General features: G+C 33.9%; 2 protein-coding genes across 2 annotated transcripts; both read left to right on the top strand.

Annotated features, from left to right (window-relative positions):
- Positions 1 to 7,673: 7,673 nt before the first annotated feature.
- Positions 7,674 to 12,493, top strand: LOC110915620 (OBERON-like protein). The gene is made up of 3 exons (XM_022160349.2): positions 7,674 to 7,823; positions 8,803 to 9,955; positions 11,726 to 12,493. Exons 2-3 carry the CDS (start codon positions 8,824 to 8,826, stop codon positions 12,268 to 12,270), a joined length of 1,677 nt encoding a protein of 558 aa, XP_022016041.1. The 5' UTR covers positions 7,674 to 7,823; positions 8,803 to 8,823; the 3' UTR covers positions 12,271 to 12,493.
- A 2,950-nt stretch (positions 12,494 to 15,443) lies between these two features.
- On the top strand, positions 15,444 to 19,524 carry LOC110915974 (PLASMODESMATA CALLOSE-BINDING PROTEIN 5). Its single transcript, XM_022160724.2, has 3 exons — positions 15,444 to 15,597; positions 15,708 to 15,956; positions 19,323 to 19,524. Exons 1-3 carry the CDS (start codon positions 15,537 to 15,539, stop codon positions 19,355 to 19,357), a joined length of 345 nt encoding a protein of 114 aa, XP_022016416.1. The 5' UTR covers positions 15,444 to 15,536; the 3' UTR covers positions 19,358 to 19,524.
- Positions 19,525 to 21,255: the final 1,731 nt, after the last annotated feature.

The raw sequence follows: 21,255 nt of genomic DNA, 5'->3' as shown, positions 1-21,255 counted from the left end.
CATTATGGTTTCCACATCATTAGTATAAACGTACATTCTAATATTGCATTCATTTCACAACTAACAACATCATTCAAGATTAACTAATTTAGCACCATTCTTGAACCCAACATTATCCTTACTAGAAAATCCACATATCATACAATGACACTACTTTCACCCCTCGATTACAACTACACAATCAACTAAATGCATTAGGAGTGCCATATCTTTATGCATAGAGTACAAGTTCCTATAGCATACTCCTACCGCATCATACTAACAATCAACTTTTTCCACATGATTTCTATTTAAAACACACATTTCATGTTAGTTTGCTAACAAATATATCATTATCTCCTTCTATACTTGTTTACCCACAATTTGCATACAATTTTTACATATTGTTGTCATTTAGACATTTCATCAAACACTTGGTGTGCATACACCATTTAATGCACAATGTACAACTAATTCATGCTTAATCTTCCAAGTTCTTACTTTCAATCATCAACACAACCAAAACATTAAACTAACTTCATACCATATTCAACCTAACTTGCAAGAGTTCATCTTATTCAACATAATCAATCGATTTTGCACATGATTTGAACATGGGTGATTCACCCATTCAATGGTGGGTTTCAACTTCAATCATCCAAATTACTTAAAATTCTTCATAATTCAAGTCCTATTTGATGATTCTAACACATATTCATGAGTAATTTCACACAATTTCATGGATTAAACATAAATCCACTTTATATAAGATCATAAAAATCTGAAATTACTACTTTCCACATGTTTCATATAGCTTTTTGATGTAGAATCTCTACACGTGCAAGAGAATTAAGGCTGGATTTTGCTTCAATTCTTCAACATTTCATCATCATGAGAAACCCTTATTGGCTCAGTGGCTTGCATCGACACCAACATCATACTTATGTCTGATGTTTGTGATCTTCCACTACTTAACCAAACTTTATTTAAAATGTACAAGATCAACCCTTCTAGTTTTGATAATTTATTTATTTCCTTCTTGTAACTAACAAAGATAAACAAACTAGGTTAACTAATCCTAGTTAATCAAACCTAGTTAAGTTATTTCACACATAATTCTAGTAAATGCCTTATTTATCAACTATTAGATTTTTGGGGCGTTACAAATGTTAACTCGTTAAAACGGTTCCCAAACTCTTGTATTTACAAATCTAGAACCACAATGAAGCAATCATACTCATAACAATGTCGATTTGTGATGTTTGTTTTTCTTTTTGGCCACTTTGGGTTAGTATATTCATCATCCATATTTTTCACTTCAAGTTCATACTTGTCACAAAAAGAGTTAACCTTCTCCATAAACTCATTAAAACCTTCCAGTCTAAACTTTTTAAGTTGGTGTTTGGTGAAGAAAACCAAATTAACTGCATTCAACAAATCTTGTTCGTTTCTTTGGATACATTAGACAACGTGTGTGTGATGTTGTCACGGCCCCGACCCGGTTTTTACCCGTTTCAGGAGTCACGGGACAGAAACCCGTGGTATTGTTTATTTTGGCAGCAGAAATTTTAACAGGATCTTTTTAAACTGAAAATACCAATTATTTTATTTCACACTTTTGGGGTAAAACCCCATAATTTACAATAAAGGAATTTCACGGGGAAATTCCCTGTTTTTACAAAACATGTTTATTTATTTTATTGAGCCACTTCTTCAAGCTTGTAGTGTTACACAACACTTTTTCCTTGGTTCACAGTAAGTCACCTGAAACATGTTTTAAAAAGATTTTATCAGCGGGGAAATACTGGCGAGTCACTCAATTTGTACAAAACGACACCTTGTTATAATACACAGTATTAAGGGTGATTACATTCCCAAATCGGTATTTGTCACTCGACCGTATCTATGACTATGGTCAGATCACCCATTGGCTAACCCGTTGTCCAATGGTGACGGGTATCAAGTAATGTATACAAAACCCCACATACCGGCAGTAATTGAAGATTACAAAGACTTAATCCCCGTAATTATAACTTTGAAAACAAGTAGGGTTTTGGGAAAACAATTTGATAAAAAGAGAATGACTGACATTGCAAGTTTAACTGGACAGAACTTTTGCCTACTAATTTAGCCTTGTAACCTAGTTAAATAACAACGCACACGAAACTAGGTCAGTACCTTAATACAACATTTACGATAACTCACGAAATCAAAACCCTCACGACGAATGACAAAATATAGCCCAAATACGGGCAGCACTTAAACATCCATCGGATAAGTTTCAATCTATCGGACATTGTATCATAGCAGTGATCGAGTTAATACCCCGTAATTGTAGCAGCGTCTTGATGCCTTAACACTCGTTTTTAAGCAGAATATGGACGTTTTAAACTAAATTTTCGAACACAGAAGCAAGTCCCATGCACAGGCAATTTATAGCAACTTTTTAGGTTTTACGCGGCCCGCGTAAACCTTCTCAAGATCTTACGCGGCCCGCGAGGGCCACCTAGTCTACAACTAGGGCTACTGTGTCACATGTAGGCCCACCACGTGGCCGAAACGTGGCCTGAAGCGTGTCCCGGTCGTTTGTTGTCCTGTCGCGGCCTGCGTAGCCTTATCTTATGGCTTACGCGGCCCGCGTGAAATCCAAATTTCTTAATTTCTTGGTTTTTCATGAACATTAGGGTTTCAGGGGTCCGGGTTTTCACTTACGGGTCGTTTATGGACATTTTTGCGGGTCCTTACAGATGTCTAGAACATGCTCCTTCAAATGTGTGTAAAATACAAAGTCGTATTTTCCATAATCCCTTGTAGTCTATCTGCTTGTTTGGCACAATGAGGAATCAAACCCATTTCTTCAACCCACTGAAGAACTTCTATAATGTTTGGATATAAAGTAAGCAAACGAGAAAGTGTTTTGCAATAGGAATTCCAATATGTATCTCCAAGCCTTGAAAGTGTCATTTCTAGATTCAAACCACTTCTAGTACAAAGGATATTTTTCAAGTTAATTCTTTGACTTTCACGAAGCATAACTTGTCGTTTGGAACATGTACAAATGACATTTGTTAAACTTCCTACATTTTCAAAAAGTCTTCAGATAGGTGTCTATGTTTGTGAGCAACCCCCACAACAAATAACTGAAGTTGGGTTGCAAAACAACGAATATAGAATACTGAAACATTTTATATAAAATTAGAGCCCCTAAGCCAGGAAACCCATCTGATATCTTACTTGCACTATCATAACCTTGGCCTCTAATCCTAGCCAAACTCAACTCAACTCAACCCATGCCACGCAAATAAATCATCACTAGTTTTTTTTTTGAAATCCAGTTGTAATGATATCGATACCGATACCTACTACCGAAAGATTAACATGGATCATTGTAACACCTTAGGTGTCGCAACTCCCGGCCCCTAATCACCTGGGAACGGGCGGCCGCGAGCACATATTCAATGGTATCGGTGTTTAACAATTTGGCAGCGGAATTTACATCAGGACCGTAGTTAGGAAATATTTTATCAGAGTAAAATACTACATTTTAATAATAATAAACACATGGGAAATTCCTAAGTTTCCATTACATCATGTTTATAGGGATAAACCCTTATTGAAATAAAACATCTTCTTTATTTAGGTAACTTTTATAGCCACTTTTCCAAGCCTTTAGTGTTGTCTAGCTGGCTTCTATTTGGCTTTCACATTTTGTTACCTGAAACGCGTTTAAAAACATTTTGTCAGTGGGAAATACTGGTGAGTGAATCCCAATTTAATCAAAACATGTTTTATCATTGTACAATCTCGCAATTATATTTGTTTATATTTCTACTTTAATTACCACCCACGGTACTGTCAACCCGACTTGTGGTCATGTTACTACTCACAGGGTAGTAACAAATTTTGTATACAAAACCCCAACATACCGACGATAATTGTAGAATATAAATACTCAATCACTGTTAAATATAAGTTAAAAAATTTGAGGTTTTGTAAAAACAGTTTGCAAAAAGGAGATTACTCACATTGCTACTTTAGATATTTCTCTTGTGATTTTCCTGGTTATAATCTATTAATTAAACAATACACACGCGTTAGTATAATAACCCAATTTACATTAGTTATACCCTCCCCGGGACAGAAACTCCAACGACTACGTCGGGCAGAGCCTCGACAGTCGTTACGGAGCACTAGATCAATCGGGCAGCGTATCTAATACGTAACCGGAGGTTATAATACTTACATCGAGGCAGAGCTTCGCTCAGGAATTATAATTTCTATCAGAGAGAGAGAGAATTAAAAATTTTGAACGATTTCGACTGAAGCCGATCGTTCCTATTTATAGGGCCTGACCATGGGTTTCTCGCGCCCTGCGAAAGAAACCACAATGGTGATGTAGGGTCTAGCTTGGCTGAGTCGGACCCATAGCTTCGACACACCACCTGACACATGGCAGCAAGGGGTGCGGGCGGGTGGCCAGCTGTCGCGGCCCGCGACAGCCTATGTTGTCTGCTTCGCGCCCCGCGAGAGCCCCCTTACTTTTGTTTTATTTGATTTTTGTTAATTTTAAGGTATTTCGGGTCTATTTCTCGTATACGGGGTGTATTTTAGGCCGTATAGGGACGTTATAAATATTTTAGGAGGGTTGTTATATTAGGCAAATCCCACATCGACCGTGGCCATGAGAAATCCGTGGTTCATAAGTAATCCAATGCCTCTTAAATCACCAACGCGTTTTGGGCTTAGTTGGCTGTGGAGCACATGAAAACTCCACAGTTAGGGATGGGTGACCTCCTAGGAAGTCTCCACCGGGGCAACCAAAAACAAATCCGTGAGTTCCTGGATGGGCAACCCATCGGGGGCAAAACGGACAGTATTGGTAATGAGAGAGGTCGGATGTTACAAATGGTATCAAAGCCACTCCTGTGTCGTTCAGCATGGTGGGGCAAACCTCGTCGAGGACGATGAGTCCCTAAGGGAGGGGGTAATTGTAACGATACCGATACTGACTACCAAAAGATTATCATGGACCATTGTGACACTCTAGGCAAATCCCACATCGGCCATGGCCAGGAGAGATCTTCGGTTCTTAAGGAATGCCTTGCCTCTTAAGTCACCAACGTGTTTTGGGCTTAATGCTAGTGGATGAGAGGAGAACTCCACAATTAAGCGTGCTCAGGTGGGAGTAGTACTAGAATGGGTGACCTCCTGGGAAGTATCTATTGGGGCAACTTAAAATAAAGCCGTGAGTTCCTGGATAGTCAACCCATCGGGGGCGAAGCGACAATATTGATGGTGCGAGAGGTCGGATGTTAGTAGTACCGGGATGGGTGACCTCCTGGGAAGTCTCCACCGGGGCATCCGGAAACAAATCCGTGAGTTCCTGGATGGGCAACCCATCAGAGACAAAGCGGACAATATTGATGATGAGAGAGGCCGGATTTTACACCATTTGTCCAACATGTACTTTTAATTTGTGTTTCCTTTGGTTATGTTGCTTTGCACCTCTTTTCAAAAGCTCAAAGATCTAAATATTTTATTTTTTCCTTGCTAGTTTGCTTTGATCCCCAACTAGTTTATCATAATGTGTTCATGTTAAATCAAATTATTGTTTTATAAATGTAACCAAAATTGACACACTAATATGTGTTTGAGTTGTCGTAGCTAAAACATCTCACATAAGATCTCGTTACCTATCTTTTAATTGTACGAGTCGTAAGGAAAACGTTATTTTTGAAAAAGGATCCAAATTTTTTAATTCGTAAGAAACGTAATATGTAATTTACCCTCTATTTAAATTATTTTTATGACTTTACACAGTAACGTGTGGCACGTTTTTATACTTTTTTTTAATCTATGTCTAACCACGTTAATGCCTAAATTACTTTTATGAATTTACACTGCTATCTAAATTACTTTTACAAGTTTACACCGCAACGATGAAGCCATACTCTATTTTATATCTATGTCTAATAACATTACAAAGTCAAAAACACGAAATTTCACATGCGCGCACCACACATTAGGGTCATCATCGTACGCTGTAATTGCAATGTTTATAGATATTACATTGGTATAGATCAGATACGTCGAAACACGTGTTTTCGTATAGCTAACACATCACCTAACATGTCGTTTGATCTAAAACAACCAAGGCGTCGCAGTTGCATGCGCAATCTATGCCAACAACCTAGCTTTCTTTATATAGTTAAAGATTTATATCTTTCTTATTTAGTAAAAAGAATTATATATTATTTTCATAACACCAATGAGCAATGGGTTTAAAATAATTTCCGAAACTCAATTAGGTCAATGTTAAAGAAAAAGATTGAGGTCGTTCGAAATTCTCATGTTATATGTTCTAAATGATACGCAAAAAGGAATGAAGCCGGTTAACTCCGATCCTTTCTTACTAGTTGTGCCAGCTACGATGGTGGCATTGTTAAACCATGATAGAAAACTTTTCCATAGAAATAATCATTCAGAAACATGTCTTATTAGTTGAATATTCTATATCACGATAAACACCTAACGTTAATCTTAATTAAACTAAATATGTTCTATATAATCCGTTTTAATCCCCATTACCGGACCTGGCCCGCCTATTTTTAACAAACCACATATTTCATTAGACGTGTTTTCATAGATACAAAATCTAAAAGATTTAAAATTTAAGGTCCTAAGGCTATCAGGTGTGGGATCAGCTCGGAGCCGTCGAGCTTCGTCCACACCACCCCTACCCGGATCGTCTCGTCTTCAACGTCGTCTGCTTACTGGTTTCGACAGGCCTATTCAAAACACACACATATACATACATACATATGTATCTATAAAGGTGCTCATCACCACACCCTTGACCCATCCATTAGGGCTCATCCCCCATAGTCACCAATGACGTGACGAATCATCCCAAAAAGACTTCCCTACTTACACTAGTTTTATTAAATTAAAAGAAAACAAAATAGAATTGATAATATAAATAAATAAAAATCTTTCTATACTAATAAACAAAAATCCTTTTTGGACATATGTTCTCACCTTTATTTTTTATTTATCTCTTTTATTAAATAATAATAATAATAATAATAATAATAATAATAATAATAATAATAAACATCAATTTAACTAAATCTATTTATCTCTTTTGTTTTCATAATCTGAAATTGATTTCTTTTTTAACTCTAAAGTTTCAATCTTTGGCAATTTAAGTATAAAGTTTCAATCTTTGGTATTTTAACCCCTTTGATTAATTTGATTTTTCACTTCTAATTCAAAAGTTTTCATCTTTTGCAGTTTAACCCCTTATATTTTTTTTACTTTCTACCCAAAGCTTTTCATCTTTCACAATTTAATCTCAACACTTTTTTTACTTTCAAGTTTAGTCTCTTATATACTTTTCATCTTTCATAAGTTCTCCGTTTACGTGTCGTTCGAAATTTCCGAGTTAACACGTCGCAACGTGCGTGTGGGGTTCAATGTTTTTTCATCTATATTTTTCCTGTTGACATGTCCGTCGCAGCGCGTCTATTTTTCCCGTTTGATAGGTCTGTCGCAACGTGCGATTAATTGTTTTTTTATCGGTTTTACACATAAGCTTGTGGTCATGTGAGAAACATGTCTTTCTTCTAACATGATATATAACTAATGAATCCCCGTCACAGGATGTAATTCTAGTAATAATAATAATAAAAGATTTAGCAGAAAACAGGGTGACCTCCTTTTGACCTTTTCGTCTTGGATTATCCCAAATTTCAAACAAAGCTCTGTTCAGGTCAAGTTCCAAAATCAAAAGCACACAGATCTTCAATTTCTCTTTAAATCGGCGATTGATTATTTTCTTTCCGGTGAGTATTCTTTCACTTCAATCGCTTAAATATGAATTAATTGTGTTGTTGTTTGCATGATTAATCTCAGGAATCGTTGTGCTTTTAACATTAGGGTTTCATGAAGAGAGTATTAATTATCAAAAACCCTAGATTTTGAACTGAAATTGAGCACGTGAATACAAGCCCTAATTCGAAAAACACGATGATTTGTTCTTGTTTAGTTTTAATTACACTATATTATATAATGATCTAGTTTTAAGGTTTAAGTTTAACTACAATGGATTGATAATACTTTTATGAATAGCTAAAAGAGGTATACTCTATATGAAGTTTAAGTTGGTGGAATAAATTAACTCATTAATAACACTCGGAAATGATAGTTAAACCTTAAGATTAGTTATGGTTTGAAGTCTGATCTTAAATGGTTCGAAAGGGTGGGATTATATGTTGAAAACGTCCCTTTGTAGGGCTAGGAAATGATAGTTAAACCATAAGATTATTAGTTATGGTTTTGCAACAAGAAGCGCACCTAAAAATATTTTTCAGTTTATAAATTCGAGTTTCATTGATGGCTGGATTTTAAAAAAAAAGATGTGCATGTGTGGGAATGCGAATCTAACTGTGTTTTGTTAGATTCGCGTTCCGAGACATGCGGATCTTCCTAAATCCAGCTTTGGTGAAACTCAAATTTATGATTTACAAAGATGTAATCCGAAAACATTTTTAGGTAGGCTTACGCTTCTTGTGGCAGCTCCATAACTAATTTGAAGGTTTAACTATTGTTTTCTAGCCCTACAAAGATTTGTTTTCGACATGAATTCCCACCCTTTAAGAACAGGCTTTGAAGAAATAACCTTTTAGCTATTTACGAGGGTATTAGCAGTTCATTGTGGTTGAACGAAAATTATTTTTCATTTCTCGTTGGAGGATTATTTTTCTTAATTACTACAATTTGGCTATCTTACCATGTATTTTTTTCATCCTTTTGTATGATTAGAACCAACTGGGACGATATTGTATGGATAGTTCATCAGGGTCACATTTCAACAATCAACCTTCACCAAAAATGATGCCGCCACGTCAGCAAGTAAAGTCCGGAGTGCTGCACACATCCTTATCACTCGTTCCACCACCAGACGCTTTCGGGTCACCAAACGTTCAAGAACGCGGCCCAAATTCCGACCAGGTCCGTGAGTCACCAACTGAAAGCGCCAGCTCACGTGACACCTGGCCCGACCCGTTAATCGTATCTAAGCAGATGGAGAGAGAGAAACAAAAAGAGCCCGAAAATAACTTTGCTGAAAACTCCGTAACCCGCCATATTTCACGGTTGGATAAAATGTCGCTTAGAGACATATGCAGTGAACGCGTTGATATAATTGCAGAAAAAATGCATCATCTACCTTACGAGTTTCTCGACAATTTAAAGAACCAACTTCGCGTTCTTATCGAAGGAACCAGCGGTGATCAAATCAAAGAAGAATACATTTTCCTCCAAAAAATGGTTATGGGCCGAGGCGATTTGACCGAAAAGGTGCTCACGATGGCCCACCGCGGTCAACTCGAGTTGCTAGTTGCCGTCAAGACGGGAATTCAAGCGTTTCTACATCCAACCGTTAGTCTTTCACAGGCTTCTCTTATCGAGATATTTTTATACAAGCGATGCAGAAATATAGCGTGTGGAAGCCAAATTCCTGCTGATGACTGTACATGCGAAATTTGCTCGAAACGGAACGGTTTTTGTAACCTCTGCATGTGTGTGATCTGTACCAAATTTGATTTTGAAGTGAATACATGCCGTTGGATAGGTTGTGATGCGTGTTCTCATTGGACGCACACGGATTGCGCGATACGAAACGGGCAGATTGGCGTGGGACCCGTTAAAAGTGGCGGGATGCTTTTCCGGTGCCGGGCTTGTATGAGAACATCGGAATTGTTTGGTTGGGTTAAAGACGTGTTTAATCAGTGTGCGCCGTTGTGGGACCGTGAAAGTTTAATTAAGGAGCTTGATTGTGTGAGAAGAATATTTCATAGAAGTAATGAGAATAGAGGGAGAAACTTGTACTTGAAGTGTGAAGAACTTGTGGAAAAACTTAAAAGCGGGTCAACTGAAGCTGTAGCTTGTAAAGCAATATTATCGTTTTTTCAAGGTAAACATTATCCTTATTAAGTGGCATATTTTTTTTATCAATGTTTCATTAACTGCTGGTAAATGTTTGATTTCCATGTAACCTAACGCAATTTTTACAGGAAATACCAATGCACTTTTTTTTTTGGTCACCGAGGGTGTAAATGAGTAGAGCCTAAGCACGCCTAAGGCGAGCTCGGCTTGTTAGTTATTTATTAATTATTTTGTTATATTACTTTTATTATACATATATAATTACTTTTATTTGTGTTTATATGTCTAGTTTTATGGGGAAAGTGAACATGGTGTTGTTAGGCATCTAACTTAGATGTGAAACCAATTAAAACTATGTTGTTTTGAATAAATCTAATTAAAAACTAAGTTTAATTTTTTGAACCCTATTTTCTCTACGATAATTTCGCACATATTAATCATCTATCACCAGTGCATTATCTAAGTTATGAATATGAATGAAAGATGTTAGATTCTAGGGGTGTTCTTTGGGTTTTTTTTTGGGTTTTTTTTTTTGGGTTTCGGGTTTTTTTGAGTCGATTTGTTCAGGTTTTTGGCTGGGAAAAAGTGACTCGATAACCAACCTATTTTTTGAGTCGATTTGTTCAGTTTTCTTTTTTTTTTTTTAATTTTTTAATTTTTTTTTATAACAAAATATCATCAAAATTCATATTGCTACTAAAATAATACCATCAGAATTCAAACATCATTTAACAATATGATATGATAATGTTAAAAAGTCCCAAAACTTAATGTTTCAAATACAAGAGACTCCAAACCAAAACACATCTATAAAAAAAAGATAATAAATGTTCGTTTTTATTTCGGGTTTTGGGTTTTTCAAGTTGGGTTGTTCAGGTTTTCGTCTGGGAAAAAAGTGACCCGATAGCCGACCCATATAAGGTTAGGGTTGGTAGGGTTCGGGTTTTTTGGGTATTCTCTAATTCAGGTTCGGGTAGCTTCAGATTCGGGTTGGGTTTCGAGTAAAAATGAACAGCCCTAGATTTTTTTTTCTCAGGTAATCACGAATTATGAGGCCGTAGGCCTTGATATACCTAGAAAGGTAATAAGATATATTTCAAATTGCTGCAGCTGCTAATGTTTGGAAGGACACTTTGTGATGTTAAGGGTACATGGATAGGATTAGTTTAATGGATAATTTTTTTAGTTCTGACAGAATCTTAGGTATTATATCTTGTAAATAATACACCTGTTTAGGCTTGCTAGCCTAGGAATCTCGAGTTCGAGCTCGTTTATTAAATGGGTTTTGATTTAGGCTTGAGCGTCTTTAAGTTTTGATCTAGAGTTGTTCACGCACTGCTCTGCTCGGCTCAGCTCGTTTACACCACTGTCTGTCACAAATGGGATAACTTCCTATTTTTTGTCTCCCTCGGGTCATTAAATGATGGCTGTGTTCTATTGGGTGATTAAAAAAGTTATTTATGTTTATAACATTATTTTATGTAAACATATTATTTCTATGCATACATTTTACATTTTTTTATTAAAATTGATAATATTTGAAACCATAATTATTTTAAAACTTATTTTCATGTTATATTTATGTATAAAAACGTCTTTGAAAAGTTATATTTATATCTTAAAATGTTAAGTTTATATGCAAAAATGTTAGGTCTATATAACGATATATATAACATTAAAACTAATTTTAAAAAGTTTTTAATGACCCAAACAGGACACAATGCGAAAGTACATTGATATTCTATGTAATATTTCAACTCGGTAATTGAGGTAAAAAATGTTACAACATCTTTTGCAGAGGGGGAGATGGAGACTCCAAAAACCGAAGAAGGTGGAGTGATGGCCCCACAAGAAGCATTCAATCGAATAGCCGACGTGGTGCACGAAGCAATTAAGAAAATGGAAATGGTGGAAAACGAGAAGGCACGCATGGTTAAAAAAGCGCGGTTGGCACTCGAGGCATGTGACGAAGACCTAAAAGACAAAAACCGGGAACTGGCAGCACTAAACTTAGAAAGACAGAAGAAAAAGCAGCAAGTAGACGAGCTTCAAAGCATTGTACGTCTTAAACAAGCCGAAGCTGAGATGTTTGACCTCAAGGCTTCCGAAGCTAGACGAGAAGCCGAAAGACTTCAAAGGATCTCCCTTGCAAATGCGCAAAAAGAGGACGATTATGCAAGCAGGTATCTAAAACAGCGGTTACATGAGGCGGAAGCGGAAAAACAGTATTTGTTTCAAAAAATTAGGTTACAGGAAGAGGGTTCGTCACGAGATACTGGACCAGCCGAACCGTCACAGATGATCATGTATAACAAGATCCAGGACCTGCTGAAAAAGATATGAATTTTTGTTGGTTTGGTTTAATGTTTATTGTAATTTGTACTAGTTTTTTTTTTTTTTTTTTTTTTTTTTTTTTTTTTTTTTTTTTAACATGAAATTTATCTTTTGAAGTTCTGGATAGAGTTGTTGGAGGCTTGTTATCGACACATCATGTTGGGAGGAAAATTGGAAGCAAAGAATCTCCCATTCTTTTTAATTTTTAATATTTTCTAGACATTATACTTTATTCTTTTTTTTAGAGTTATAATATTCATAAACCATTGTTTAATTTTTAAAAATTTAATATAAAGCAACAATTTTGATATCTTAAAAAGAGGCTGGTGAACCGTTTGAACTAAACCAGCTAATGTTAGTTAATAAACAAAGAGTAATAATTAATTAAACCACGTTAGCAGTTCTTTATTATTTTTATTATTATTTTTTAAGTGTCACATGGAGAAGGGAGTCAAATTCAGTGAGAAATTTTAGAGAAAAATAATAATGCGCGGTTAATATTTTATTTTTGAATTTTGATATCTTTATATTAAAAATAATAAGATCATTTTATGTATGATACTAGGTTATAACCCCGTGTATTACACGGGGTTGAATAAATAAATTTTAAAACTCCGTAAATGTATAAATGATAAATAATATTAGTTAATTTTATTTTAAGTTTCGTAAAATCTATTTGATACCAAACTAAACAAAACGTTCAAATATAATTAATTCAAATAAATAATATTATAAATGAGAAGGAAATTAAACTAAATAATAATTATTCATAAGATATTAAACTAATAATATTTAGTAGGAGAGTTATCTATAATTAATTATCAAATAAATAATATTATAAATAAGAAGGAAATTAAACTAAATAATAATTATCTATAAGATATTAAACTAATAATATTTAGATGGTGTTTGGTGTTGCGTTTTCAAAATAGATTCTGCATTTTCAAAATAAATTTTGCATTTTCAAAACTGTGTTTTGAAAAAGCATGTAGGTACATGCTTCTCCAAAACTACGTTTTGGAGGCAGATAATCACTTTTTTATCCAAACATTTTTTTAGAGTATTTATGTTTTAGAAACACAATCATCAAATAATCACTTCAAAACGTAATCCCAAACACCCTCTTAGTAGAAGGGTTATCTATAATATAAGATATTAAATTAAATAATATTTAGAGTTAAATGCCCGGATAATCCATGTGGTTTGCCCTTTTTTTCACCTTTAGTCCCTAACTTTCTAAAATTACAGCTATAGTCTCCAACTTTTCAATTTTCATTTCCGGATAGTACATATGCCTAACATCAGTTAGTTTTCTCAGTTAAGAGAGGGTGAAATGACAAAAATACCCTTTCCTTAAAAAGGGCAAATCAAATGAGATGGAAATTAAACTAAATAATAATTATTCATAAGATATTAAACTAATAATATTTAGTAAGAGGGTTATCTATAATTAATTATCAAATAAATAATATTATAAATAAGAAGGAAATTAAACTAAATAATAATTATCCATAAGATACCCTCTTAGTAGAAGGGTTATCTATAATATAAGATATTAAACTAAATAATATTTAGAGTTAAATGCCCGGATAATCCCTGTGGTTTGCCTTTTTTCACCTTTAGTCCTAACTTTCTAAAATTACAGCTATGGTCTCCAACTTTTCAATTTTCGTTTCTGGATAGTACATATGCCTGACATCAGTTAATTTTCTCAGTTAAGAGAGTGTGAAATGGCAAAAATACCCTTTCCTTAAAAAAGGCAAATCACAGGAACTATCCGGGTATTTAATAAATAATAAATGTATGTTCTTTAGTTTAGAAGAGATTAAATAATCTAATAATAGCAATATTAAACGTGTGTTCTTTAATTATTAATAAATAATAAATAATTATTAGTTTAATATAGATATAGATTATCTAAAAAACATTCGTTTAATAACCCTCCTAATCTATATCTAATAAATATAGCTATTATTAATAAATAATAAATAATTATTAGTTTAATATAGATATAGATTATCTAAAAAACATTCGTTTAATAACCCTCCTAATCTATATCTAATAAATATAGCTATTATTAGATTATTAGTTTAATTTTTAATTAATTAGAAGAGATTAAAGTAAAATAATAATTATTTATAAGAAACGGCCTGATATGATGACATGTGTACTAAATCAGGTTTCTTTTATTATATAGTATAGAAGATTATCTTTTTAAAAGCATCCTTTATTGCACGGGTTGAAGAAATGTAATTTTATATATTAAATAATAAAATAAGTTATATATATAAGAACCATATGTATTGTACGGGTTGAATAAATGTAATATTATATACCAAATAATAAAAAAAATTATATCTTTAAAACCATTGTATTATACGGGTTGAATAAATGTAACATTGTTTACCAAATAATAAAAAAAGTTATATTTTTTAAAAACCCCCGTGTATTACATGGGTTGAATAAATATGATTTTATATACCAAATAAAAAATATATTTAAAAAAACTAACGGATTGAATAGGTGGGAGGTTCTATTAAAGTAGGATAAGATTGAATATTAATCTTTATTTATTTCGTTAATATAAGATTGAAAAAATCATATGATTGAATAGGTGGGAGGTTCTATTATGATAAATCGGTTAACCGTACTGAATGATAAAGATAATAGTGATTGTTGAACAAATTAATTAATCGAATTTAACAGAAACATTTGTGATGTTAGGCGGATTTTTTTTAATTATTTGAAAGTTAATATCAACTTTGGAATTCGTATGAATTCTTATTAGATTTGATTAAATATTATTGATAATAAAAATTTGTATTAGATTAGATTTTAGATTTGATTAAATATCTATACTATATAATAAAAATTTGTATTAGATTAGATTTGATTAAATATTATTAATAATAAGAGTTTATATTAATTTAGATTAAATATTATTATTTTTAGTATTATTAATAATTTTAATCAATTAAATGAGAGAATGACAAGTGTCCCAAAACAGGTTTCTTTTATTATATAGTATAGATTACATCTCATTATCTATCTTTAATTTTGTCTTTATCTTTTGAAATGGCCTTTGATGTCAAAAAGGGAAGAACATCCCAATGAAGATAAATAAAAGTGATTAAAGAGAAGTGTATTTAATACATAACTAGAGTAAATGTGAATCATTTCATTCCCTAATTTAAAATCCACAAATCATTCTCATCTTATAACCTTCATATATATAACAAAACAAAGTTTTAACAGGTGAGAAACTACACAAAGCAATGGCTCATGCCTTAGTCAAGATCCTTCTTCTTATAACCATTTTCGCGCTACTTAAATCAGGTTAGTATGCTTGATCCCGAGCGGTCAATAAGACATCGAATATGTGTTTGTTTGTTTTTTCATTTTGAAGGAGCAAATTTTTTTGACGATGTTTAGTGGTTTGGGTGTAGACGCGCAATTTGAGGATTGGTGCATAGCCGATGAGCAAACCCCGGATGACGAATTGCAAAGGGCAATGGTTTGGGCGTGTGAAAATGGTGCAGATTGTAGCAAGATTGAAGCAAATCAGCCTTGTTTTGAACCAAACACAGTTAAGGATCATGCTTCTTTTGCATTCAATAGCTATTTTCAAAGGATGAAAGACAAAGGAGCTACTTGCTATTTCAATTCTGCTGCTTATGTCACTGATCTTGATCCAAGTAAGTATATTAATATATTGGATTAGGATCAAATACAAAGGATCCTAATTGTAAGAAGTGTAAGAAGGATTTATAGAGTGACAAGTGTCCAATAACCTAAAAAAACCCACTACACAAAAAAACCCCACTACGAAAAAAAAAAAAAAAAAACCTTAAACATCCACCACCACAAAAAACCTAACCCCCCCCCCCATCACCCACCCTAATTTTTTTTTTTTTTTTTTTTTTTTTTTTTTTTTGCCGAGGGGTGGGGGTTTAGGTTTTTGGGTGGGGGTGGGTGTTTAGTTTTTTTTAGATATTTTTTTAGGTTTTTGGGGGGTGGGGGGGGGGGGGTGGGTTTAGGTTTTTTTAGGTTTTTGGGGGGTGGGGTGGGGGGGGGGGTTTAGGTTTTTTGGTGAGGTATAGTTTTTTTTTTTTTTTTTTTTTTTTTTTTTGCCGCGGGGGGGGGGGGGGGGGGTTTGGTTTTTGGGTGGGGGGGGGGGGTATTTAGGTTTTTGGTGGTGATGTAGTGGGTTTAGTTTTAGGTTATTGGACACTTGTCACTCTATAAATCCTTCTTACACTTCTTACAATTAGATGCCTTTGTAGAATAACTTGACCCATAATATATTATGCATCCACAATATTTTTTATCTTTACATTTTGCAAGTAAGATATATACAATTAAACTATTTTCAAAGTATGTGTGTGTTATGATTCTCTAATTAAAATTGATTGATTTGCAGTTAATGCACCTGTATATATTATATATATCAACATTACTACATACACTACAAAATCAACTAAAATCTTTACAATGAAAGGAATCAAGATGAATATTTTTAAGGATATACCCTTTAGTGACAATATTATAAAGTGGATTATACATAAATGATCAATATTTTTTTTAGCCAAAATATAAAACTGCAGCCTTATAGGGCCTTGGTGTGATGGTGTCCCTTAACACATGATGTGGTGGTAACGTGTTTCCCTTATATTCTAGAGGGGAGGGTTCAAATACAAAACGATGCAAGTATTAGTGGTTAATAGAATTGAATTAGAGCATGTGTAGTGGAGCGTCATCCAGCCGTGATGGTCACCACGGCGCCCCATAGCGCCGGGGAACACCGCCCCCCTCGGTTATGAGTTGGTGAATTTGATTCCCGCGATGGTGATAACTGGGTTATGTTATGAAGATGAGAGGCAAAGGTGTGTTGGGATGTGTTTTGTGTGTGTTACCACTGCACCCAAATATTATCAAACTTGCACATTTCATGTTATGTGACAAGTGTCATATAACCCCACTTTCTTTATGTTAGGTTGTGTTACTACTACACATGACTTTGACTTTAGAAGTATGTTAATTTGTCGTTAAATAATAAAAACAAATTAAAAAATAGGGTCTTGGTATTTATGGTGGCTACTAGCTAGCATGAGTGTAGTTGTAGTGAAGTACGTATTGAAGTTGTATGGTACAACCTTTAATGGACAAATTAATGACTAATTAATTTACATGCATAAAAATTGAAACTGAAACTAAAAAGAATACCTTTAAAAAAACTAAAAAATATATATATCTTCCTATACTAATAAACAAAAATCTTTTTGTACACGTGTCACTCTCTGGTGTCTCCTCCTTTTTGATAATAATATTACATATTAATTTTTATACACAAAATATAATATAATATTAATTAATATAGTTAGAGATAAACGTATAAATTCAAATTTAATTAATAATTATCTATAACAAATATAAATGTATCAAATAATATAATAAGTATAATATTATTTAATATAGTTAGAGATCAAACGTATAATTTCAAATTTAATTAATAGTAAATTACTTTTTGAGTTCCTATGTTTTAGTGGTTTTAAACAGTTGAATACAAAATCAAAAAGTTTAACACCCTGAGTCTCTAACCGCTCATTCACACCCCTGTAAAAAATTCAAAAAACTCTTGTAAGGCCGAGTTCTCTAAGTTTTCACAACTTGTAGAAATTTTCATTTTACCCTAACGATATATATTTGTTAAGATAAAATATATTATTTGGATATAAACAATGGTAGAGGATCCTGTAAAAAGTGCTCAAAGTGTGAGAAATGTATTATAACACTATATATAATACTATATAGCACCATATAAACACCGTATAACAATATGTAACACCATATAATACCATATAACACTATGTAACACTATATATCATTATAAACAATAATTACTAATAAAGTATCAAATCACATGTACAAGTACTTATAGTATATAACTTAGAAGACTAAAATTACAAGCGGGTTATCTAAATAAAGAACTAAATTATCTTTAAAGCGAACACTAAATAGTTTTTAAAAGGCATATTTTTTTTTGCTATTAAGTATATAACATTATATTTACTTAAGCCGTGTAATACATGTGTTCAATATTTTCTTCCAATTTTAAATTTATGTTAATATCAATATGTTTTCATCTTAAAAATGGTCCAACTTCCTAATAACATTGAGTTTTAAATATTAAACTTAGTTTCAATCATATTATGCAACTAAAAACATTATCATCATGCTAAATAAAGACATTATATAATATTATAAAAATTTTAATTTTAATATTTAAATGTCGACTACTAATTAAAAAAGTTATTGTAGACGCTCAAATTTATAGTTTAAAAAACTTTAGTCCTATTTTTTAAACGTGTACTTTATTTTTAGTATGATTTTTTTAAATGTAATGTTTTCTATACAATGATGATATTCGTATCTTGTCTCATGATCCTTATATCTAAAAATAGTATTTATATCAAAGAATTTTTTATATCAGTAATATACATAGTAGAATTTAATTACAATTCATTTACCATAACCTCATAACTTATAATTATTTTTAAAAATACTTACAATTTTATGATCGTTATTTTTTTAGCGTTACTTCTTTTTAAGACATATAATAAAATGGATTGTAGTATCTCAAAAGAAAAGTGAAAACTTAGAAAATTATTTTGAATAGCGAAAATATAACTGTTCTTTTATTTTACTATTTTATCTAAATAAGTCATTTCATTAATAAGGATTATATACAAGTTTATAATTTATATTTTTTTGTCATTTAACCCGTGTAATACACGGGGTTGTAAGCTAGTATATATAATAAACGACGAAAACTTCTTTTAATTATTTTAAAACATATTACCAGGCTTTATTTTAATAAGATAAATTGCATTGCATACTTAATCCACCTATAAAATAGTTTTGACAATTTTATGATGTTTAGTAAAAAATAAATAATATTTCTAACCGTTACAAAAGATTGTTTTGATAATTTTATGATGTTTATTAAAAAAATAATAATAATATTTCTAACCGTTATAAAACTTGTTGCCTAATGATGGCAGGTCATGGTTCATGCAAATTTGAAATTCACGGATGAAGGTGGAGCGGGGACATTAAGATTTGATAATTTGTTGGTTAAAGACATAATACGATATCATCATACTCCATGTTGGTTAAAGACATAATATGATATCATCATACTCTATGTTATATTATCTTTTCTATATAATCCAAAATAATATATTTTCTTTTTTTATTTGATTTCCATCAATGTTATATATTATAGTATGCACAATAAAAACAAAATGTAAATGTTTATTTTCTCTTTCTGATACCCTCATAAATGACATTAAACGTTTTTCTTTGGTATCCACCCACCTCTCTAGTCACGAAGTTTGACCAAAAGTTTCTCAGAGACGGAAAGTCATGAAATTTTTAGGCAAAATAATTGACGAGGGCGGACGTATATAATTTTAAAATTTCCAGATGAAAAATCAGAAATATTACACTTTAACCGAAACATTGGTGCGGGGGGGGGGGGGAGGGGGGGGGGAGTGTATAGCTCTATACACAGTGTACCATGCACCACCACTTCAGTATGATTGATCGGTTTTGATCGTGTTAAACTAAGATCAACCATATATTAGACCAACAATTCCCTGCCTACATGGCAGGGACCACACCACTTTTCGAGCATACATGGCGCCTACATCAGCAAAGCAATCCAGAAGCTTCTAGAAACTTCTGGAAGGCACTAAGGTGGCACCAAAGATGCTCCATCCGACAAAAAGGACAGCACGTATCACCAGTGGCAGGGCGACACGTAGGCCTGCGACAAATCAGGGGGCAGAGCTGACAACGCCAGTACAAGGTTTCCAGCGTGGACAAATGTAAGCGTGCCACGTGTACCACTACACCGACTATGGCAGAGGAGACCAAGAGGATATTCCCCTTGGTCGGACAGCTGGCGCGCAACCACAGCTGGCACGCAACCACAGCTGGCACGGCTGCTCCTCCCTTCTTCACCCTCCGGCTATAAATAGGGCCCTTCATCATTCAGGTTAAGGATCTTGGCTCTCTATATTCACACACAAAACACACACTGTTTATTCTCCCTCAGAACAGTACTTATTCTCACGCCGGAGCCTGGTTAAGAGTGAAACCCCCATATTCCCCTCTTAACGAGACTAACGGTGTTGCTGTTTTGCAGGATCCAGGTCATTCCCACGAGTAAGAAAGGAGATTGAACCCACAGAAGAAATAACCCCATAGATTAACCTTAGTGTTAATCTGTGTTTCATCATCGGCGCCATCCGCTTTTTGCAAAACCAATCTCATCTCTTTTCTTTTTGAAAAACACTCGTAAAAAATGTCCGAACAAAACCCTTCACACCAAGTGGACAGAGAAGTTTCTTCCTTTGAACTCGTTTCGGACACAGCACACGTCCAAAGGAGCCAAAGGAACGAAATCATCCAAGAAGGGCAGACAAACAATGATTTTCCTAGTATCTTTGGAAGTGCATCAAGGGTTGTTAGCCAAACCACAACTGGACCCATTTTCCAAGCCCCCACTAGGATAATCACTCAGACCACAAACGGAGCCACTTTCCAACCTCCACCAGGGATAGTCCAACAAACACCTCCACCAGTGCAAACACAAAGTCATGGAGCTGGCCCCTCAGCTCCATCGGAACAAGCACAGCTGAATTTCTCTGCACTTTTAGGGCTACCCGAAGGAAAAACTCTGGCTTCCTGATATGCCGAGCAGATGGCATCTATAAACCTTGTTTATACACAACTTAGCGCGCAACAAGCTTTTCTCCAAGCACAAGCTAACCAGTCGGCATTCGTTACCCCACCGCAACGGTCTCTGAGTACACACACGACTCAGCAGACAACGTGTGGAATTTACGCCCGGAGAAAGGACCTGTGCCAAACATCAGAAAGCCAAGCGCGCATGACACGCGCGACACTTATGGTGAAACGGAAAGCAAC

The sequence above is a fragment of the Helianthus annuus genome, chromosome 16 (genome assembly GCF_002127325.2).
Source record: "Helianthus annuus cultivar XRQ/B chromosome 16, HanXRQr2.0-SUNRISE, whole genome shotgun sequence".
Taxonomy (NCBI): Eukaryota; Viridiplantae; Streptophyta; class Magnoliopsida; order Asterales; family Asteraceae; genus Helianthus; species Helianthus annuus.
This window is presented reverse-complemented; position numbering and strand designations above follow the sequence as displayed.